Source organism: Vicia villosa, linkage group LG5 (assembly GCF_029867415.1).
Source record: "Vicia villosa cultivar HV-30 ecotype Madison, WI linkage group LG5, Vvil1.0, whole genome shotgun sequence".
NCBI classification, from domain to species: Eukaryota; Viridiplantae; Streptophyta; class Magnoliopsida; order Fabales; family Fabaceae; genus Vicia; species Vicia villosa.
The window spans coordinates 121,959,914-121,967,303 of NC_081184.1; the positions used below are offsets into that span (position 1 = coordinate 121,959,914).

Here is a 7,390-nt window from a genome sequence, read left to right on the forward strand (position 1 = left end):
CAGAAGTTTCTTATTTCGGTAAACACAAATTTTGAAAGATTGAACCCAAACATATGCTCCATGAATCAAAATTCATTCCACTCTAACCATCTCCTTTACAATGTCAGTGAAATCATTATCATCAACACCATTATAAAAAAAAGTAAAAACGGAGCAAGTTCACATGGATCGTGAGAAATTAAAATATTTGCATTCTGGCCCAAACACATCATATGGTTCTCAGATGCACCATAATATGTATGTAACTAGTAGTGACTATTAATCTTATCATTACAATTATTAAATCCTTATTCAGATTGATTGACTTTATAGGAATAAAAACAAAACTCAGCAACAGATCATACCAAACAGGAATAATTAGGGGTGTAATCGGATCGGTTTGGACCGGTTTTTGGTTGAAAAAAGGTCCGAACCAATGATATTTCCATCGGTTTGGTTTGGTTCGGTTTTCAACATTTTTCAAAAATGGAACCGAACCAAACTAACAGGTTTGGTTCGGTTTGGTTTGGTTTGGTTGATCGGTTTACAATGTTTATTTTTTAAAATATTATATTCATCCGTATATTCTCCATTATCGTGTTTTTTGGTGTATTTTATACTATTATTTTTTGGGTTAATAGTCATTTTCCCCCCTGCAATAGTAGCGATATTCGGTTTACCCCCCTTTTAAAAAAAAAATTTGTATTACCCCCCTATAATATTTGGGTACCCCCCTAAACGTGTAAAAACCAGGGAGTAAAATCAAAAAAATATATTTTACAGGGGGGTAATTTTCCCTCTTAGGGGGCAAAAGACTTACAATTTTAATATTATAGGGGGGTAATACAATTTTTTTTTTAAAAGGGGGTAAACCGAATATCGCTACTATTGCAGGGGGGCAAATGACTATTAACCCTTATTTTTTTAAACATTATATTCATCTGTATATTCTCTCCATTATCGTATTTTTTGGTGTATTTTATACTATTATTTTTTAAAATAATATGTTTCATGCTATATTTGTTCAAACAAATTACAAGTTGCTCTTATTCCATACGAAATAGTAACATGATTTCCTTTGAATCATGAAATAAGTTTCCTATCAAATAGAAAAGTTAACACTTAGTATCATAAAGTTGGAAAGGGATTTCAAAGCTTAACATATAGAATATAACAAAACACACATTCATTAACATGTTTCACACCTCAAACACACATCAAAACTATTTTGTAACAAGATCTAAATGAGTTTTGATGAAGAAAAAGAAGAAAAAAAGGTACAAAAATATATGAAAATTAACAAAGAGAACTTGAATACGAAGAAGACGACCATAACATATCATAATGACGGTAGTGAAAGGAACAATAGTTGTGGGCAGCAAGAGCATCAGTTTTGTGAAAGCATAACTTTTGTGACTTATGGTTTCTATTGTCTATGCTTTAGAGTTTGATTCTAGATGTGTGTTTTGCTTAAAGGAAGGAAGTGTAAACAAAGATGGATAATGGTTGGACCGATAAAAAAATTGAGTTTAATGATGGGTAGAATAAAATATATAGAGAGTCATTATTTCCATTGGTTCGGTTCATCGGATTGGCGGTTCCTAAAAACTAAATCCGAGAACCGAATCAAACCACATCGGTTTTTATTGGTTTGGTTCGGTTTTTGAACCAAACCAATAATAATCGGTTTAATTTCGGTTTGGTTTGGTTTGGATTATCGGTTTAATTGGATTTTTTTTATCCACTTACACCCTTAGGAATAATTGAAGAAATACCTGACGTTGTGCAAACTCAAAAAGAAATAGAGGCTTATTTCTGTCTTCAAAAAAGCTCTAAATGAAAATAAAGTACCAAAAGACTCTAGCTGAAAGCTTGTTTTATACAAAAAAGTAACGAAAAACCAAACATTAATTCAGTCTATCCTCAGGGTTACCACACAGTAACAGTACTGAGAGTTTTGCTCAGTAGCCATTCCCAGTCAACCAAAATGCAACATCACATACATCTTCAATGGCCTAATCAATTAAATGTTTCACCTTTTCCATTTTGGTTGGAAGCAATATAATTGCGGACAACTTCCATGGCCAACTGATGAGCATTTTTGTTTTGAAGCTTAGCTAACCCATCCATTGCTTCGTATGTCTCTTTATCGGTAAAAAGCTTCAGGTTGTGGCGTGCTGTTGGTGCTACTACTGGACCCTCCCATTTCTCAATGAATTCTTTAAGCTTCTCAAATCCCTATAAACAGACAGTGGTATCATTTTGGCTAAACACACCAATAATATTTTTTTAAAAGAAAACTAAAAAGAAGGCTCCAAGATGCAACAAAAAACATAAAGGTCAAATATACCAGTCGAACTGTAAAGTCGCCAAATGATTCTTTAGAATTACGCTTTTGCTTCCAATGATAAAACAATGGCTCCAAAACTTTTTCAAGGTCTTGAAGCTTCACCTTGTCCATGAAACTCCGCGCTATTGATGTTTGGTTACTGCTGCCTCCAAGCCAAACCTATATCAGGATCCGGAGAGAAAGAGAGGGAAAGATGTGATCAAGGTGAGCTTTTAGAATTTTCAACTAACCGTAATTGGGTTGAACCACTGATTAACAAACCTGGTAGCTATTTGGGCCGTCACCAACCAGTCCAAGTTCAGCCATATATGGTCTAGCACAACCATTAGGACAGCCAGTTATCCTTACAACCACAGATTCATTATACTTCAGACCAACCTGAATTGGGATGAGATAATTAGAAAGTTTCTTAATTAGTTATTTCCATCAAATCAATAATGTCATATACTTCAGAATTAGACTTTTATCTGGCAACAATACCTTCTCAAACATGTCACGGATCCGCTTAAGAATACTTGGTATTCCACGTTCAGCTTCAGTAATTGCCAGGGGACATAATGGGAAAGCAGGGCATGCCATAGCCGTTATATTAAGGGGATCTACATACCTAGGTTGCTATTCACAGCAAAACAGAGTTATTATAGGTCTAATAATGAAAAATGAAATAATAAAACATATATAATAAAGTAAGTGATCTAATAATGAAAAATGTAATAAAACATAACTAACAATTAGCATGATGTCAAGCAAAAGTGATCTTTAAGAAATTGACTAAAGTTCAACCATATATAATAAAGTAAATTTATGTCAAAATATATTCAAATATCTTGCAAAATATTGACTGTGGCTAAGAGTAATTTAGGGTAACTTAGATTATCTCTAAAAATTGGTTTCCATAATTCCTTATATATAAGCATTAGTCAAAAGTGACCCCATAGAAAATATGTCATCACAAAAGCAGCAGCTAATCAGATTTATAAACACCTATAAGATACAAATGAACATCCTTTTCTTAATGGAATAATCAATATAATGTGGAACTTGTAAGCACAATTTACACGTCTTCTAAATGCACCATCTAATTGACCACTAAATGACGCAATGTGGGGGTAAAAAACAATGTCAAATGTCAACCACGCAGGGATAAGCCAACTGCATACTTTATTAACAAATATAGCTTAATATAAACAATCAGGGCAAGGGTATATCTATTTCTCTGTAAGAATTAAGCTATGGACATCTTACCAGCAGACCAGCCTGAGAAAGAATGGTTGTGATGGGACGTTTCCATGCAGCTCGAATATCAGTCAATATGATGTTCTGATTTGGAGTTAATCTAACATTCAAATGATACTTCTCAATAACCTCCCTCAATGCCGTTTTCATTTTTCCAGCAATACGACCATTGTCAACATGAAGCCCACAATATAAACCACCATCGCCCTGGAAGATAAAACCCAATGAGCCAACATACATAAAGTCAGAGTTACAATTTAGCCAAAGACAATATCATCATGGAATGAGCTACCTGCAGGTTACTTTGCCACATATAAAGGAGATATGTAGTTCTTTCACATAGGCACACAGCAAAAAATTATATGCATATTTACGGTACGGTTACGGAAAAATTTAAAATGCACCAAAACATCAGAACTAACTATTAGCTTCATTTAAGTACTCAGCCCGATATTTTGTCTGTTTATATGTTATGCTTGGCATACCTTTACAGATAAAACAGAACTGAAACAAGTGTACACTTTGGAGGTGAGAAGGCATGTATGAAGAACCATTGTCATCATATCAGCTATTAAATCCATGAAAAGACATCAAACATGTCAAAAGCCTGTCCACCCACTTTCTGATCACATGGAAGTCTATGCAACTATGAATGGTGTGCATCAACAACCAATCAACAAACAATAATAGTATACCTACAAGCAAGCATAAATACATTGATACTATTCACTCATCTGGAGAACCAACCTGCTGATGCCATCCAAGATAACTTTTGAATTCCCATTCTGGCAAGCTGCGGAAAGGTTCAAACTTCTTGCCATAATATTGCTCGACTTCATTTCTGAACTTATCTATTCCCCAAGAGTCGATCAGATATTTCAATCTACTATACCTGCGGTCATCTCTTCTCCCGTTTTCTCGTTGTGTAACAACAATTGCTTTCACTGCATACAAAATATCCTCTTTTGGCACGTAACCCAATGGTTCAGCCAAGCGGGGAAAAGTGGTTTCCATCCTGTGTGTTCTTCCCATCCCCCCACCAACCTGCAAAAATAATTGCAAAATCCCAGTTAGACTGATGCAGAAAAAACTTTAAATGAACTGTCATTTAAAATAGTCTTACATAAAGATTGAATCCTTGAGGCTCCCCATCATCACCAGTAACAACAACAACACCAATATCATTTGTGAGAATATCCACAGAGTTATCAGTTGGCACGGTAACTGCAATTTTGAATTTCCTTGGCAAGAACTGAGTTCCATATATGGGCTCAGGTGAATCCGTGAAGTTTGTACCATGAGAATTATCATTTCGTGCCTGAACTACCTCAGGCGGTTCTGCTGACATAAATCTTTCCCCATCTACCCAAACATCATAATAAAAACCAGATTGAGGAGTCAACAGTGCAGCAATATTCTCTGCAGTTTCCTGAGCAAAGAGATAATCCTTCCTCACAATCGGAGCAGCAGGAGCCAGCACATTTCTATTAAGATCACCACACGCACCTAAACTCGACCCCATATTTCTAATAATAGAACCCATAACCGTCTTAAGATCCTTCTTAACAACACCATGCAGCTGAAACGTCTGTCTAGTAGTCAATCTAAGTGTCCCAATTCCAAACTGATCAGCAAGATCATCCATAGTCAAGTAAAGCTGATTCGAAACCTTACCACAAGGGTTCTTCGTCCGTATCATAAACGAATAGGTTCTCGAACCACGCTCGTCTCTGTTGTACTGTTGATAACTACCATGAAACTTGATCAACTGAGTTGCAGCTTCGCTTAAATTCGGCGCATCATTCAACATATCCTCGTTAAGAGGATACCTTATGAAATTGCTCTGTTCCTTGAATATCTCAACCTTGCTCCTCTTCTCAGTAACTGTTTCAGACTTTGCAGGCTACAGAGAAATAAAATAAAATCCAACCACAACAGCATCATCATAATCATCAACAACAACAGCTTAATAACAGTTCATAACAAACTCATCAAAATGAAACTCAAATTCACTATTCGAAATATAAAATTAAAGAATATTACATGAATTTAAAAAATATAATTAACGGAGGTGTCAATTCAAGAAATGAAAGTGGATAATTAATAATCGGAGATTATTGGAAGAAGCTGAAAAAGGAAAGCGAAAGGTGAATACGAACAGTGGAAACAGCGCGTATGAGGGAGGAGGAGCGAGTGGATGAAGGGATGGAGAGAGCATTGCGGGAGAGAGAAGATGCGGCGGAGGAAGAGCGTAAGCCATGGTAGGTTGGGATCTGAAGCTTAGGGTCTCTGAGCGCCGCTGCTGCAAACGACGTCGTCATGAGAGGGTTTTCGGTTTTCGATTTTCGGTAGCGTTGTTTCTGAGAGAAAGAGAGAGCACAGTGTGAGAGTGAGTGAGTGCTATTAGATGCTTTTTAGGCAAATAATATCTGCTTTTGAGTATTCAATTATGAATTAACGCAACTTTATACCACTAGTAGTGAAATGAAATGAAATTTGTATTGTTCGATTGACTGAAAAGGCGAAGGCAAAATTGGTTTTGTTTTTTGTGTGGGTGTGCGCAGCCACGTGCTAACCACGGGACCATATTTAAAGTGGAGCATTATATTTATTCGGTTATTGACTGATTGACGTACGCGCTCACGCACCACGCTCCTTCTTTGTGGGAAAAGGATCCCTAACTTTTTAGCGGCAATTGCATCATTCCTCTCTCTGCCCTACAATAAATAATCCAGCACACTATTTCATACAGATTAAAAAAAATATAAAAAAATTAAGAGAGATAATATTATTTTTATTATAATCCTATTATCATGTATTGGGAATGATGAATTTTTTAATAATTGGAGGGTAAGATTGAAAAAAATGTATTGAAAATAGAATTAGATCATTCATTTTAGGACATCATTTTATTCCAAGTGAGTCACTCATTGTGGAACGGAGAGAGTACATGATAATACATTTCTTTATTTAAAAAAACATAACAAAATATTTAAATATGAAAAAAAAAACATTACTTTGGTTTTCTTTCATCTTCTTTAGCGTCGTGCATTTCAGCTCATCATGGAACTTATTTGTCGTCGTCCTCATCATCACCGTCATCATCGTGTCTTTGATTGTCATCACCATCACCGTAAAGTTTCATTATCATCAACAATATTCTTTGTTATTCAATTTCGTCGTTGTCATTGTTGTTGCCGCCGAACATCACCGTTGTCACATCTTAGATCATCGTCACTGTTAAGTTTTCTGTAAAATCACCAACATTACATCTTTGATCATCGACACAGTTAAGTTTTATGTAAAATCATCATCTTTTCATTTTCTATTACACTGTTTGTTTGTGTATTTTTCTATTCTTTCTTTTCTTTTGTGTTTTTGTATTGTTCTACAATTAACATTATTTTTTGGATTAAATAAGTTTTTGGTCTCTATAAATATCACAATTTTGGTTTTTAGTCCTTATAAAAAAAGTTGACTTTTAGTCCCTATAAAATTACATTTGCACTCACTTTTGTCCTTGTAGAGGGACTAAAAGTGAATACAAAAGTAATTTTATAGGAACTAAAAGTCGACTTTTTTTTATAGGGACTAAAAATAATTTTTTATAATTTTATAGGACTAGAAACATATTTAACCCTTAGTTTTTTAATCTTTTATTTTTTTATTTTATAGGTATTTCACGTTACTTGGTTTCTATTTTTATTTTTATTGAAATTCATCCAAGTTGTTTTGTGGTTTATATTTAGAGTATGTGTGTTTAAATTTTTTTGAGATACTTACTATTGCTTTTTCTTCTTAATCAGATTATAAGACATACATAGA

At 34.7% G+C, this 7,390-nt stretch overlaps 1 protein-coding gene across 1 annotated transcript; it reads right to left on the reverse strand.

Annotated features, from left to right (window-relative positions):
- Positions 1-1,760: 1,760 nt before the first annotated feature.
- Positions 1,761-6,054, reverse strand: LOC131602275 (sulfite reductase [ferredoxin], chloroplastic). The gene is made up of 8 exons (XM_058874351.1): positions 5,725-6,054; positions 4,689-5,468; positions 4,313-4,609; positions 3,575-3,772; positions 2,810-2,944; positions 2,591-2,707; positions 2,330-2,488; positions 1,761-2,217 (listed from the first exon to the last, which is right to left on the reverse strand). The coding sequence occupies exons 1-8, from the start codon at positions 5,884-5,886 to the stop codon at positions 1,999-2,001; spliced, it is 2,067 nt and encodes a 688-aa protein (XP_058730334.1). The 5' UTR covers positions 5,887-6,054; the 3' UTR covers positions 1,761-1,998.
- Positions 6,055-7,390: the final 1,336 nt, after the last annotated feature.

Bases quoted from the DNA above. Each gene is read 5' to 3' on its own strand.
- LOC131602275 (XM_058874351.1), bottom strand. From the start codon at position 5,886: ATGACGACGTCGTTTGCAGCAGCGGCGCTCAGAGACCCTAAGCTTCAG. The intron at 2,945-3,574 runs GTAAGATGTCCA...TGCTGTGAATAG, and splicing joins TTTCTCAGGCTGGTCTGCTG to CAACCTAGGTATGTAGATCC. The intron at 2,708-2,809 runs GTATTGTTGCCA...ATCCCAATTCAG, and splicing joins TCCGTGACATGTTTGAGAAG to GTTGGTCTGAAGTATAATGA.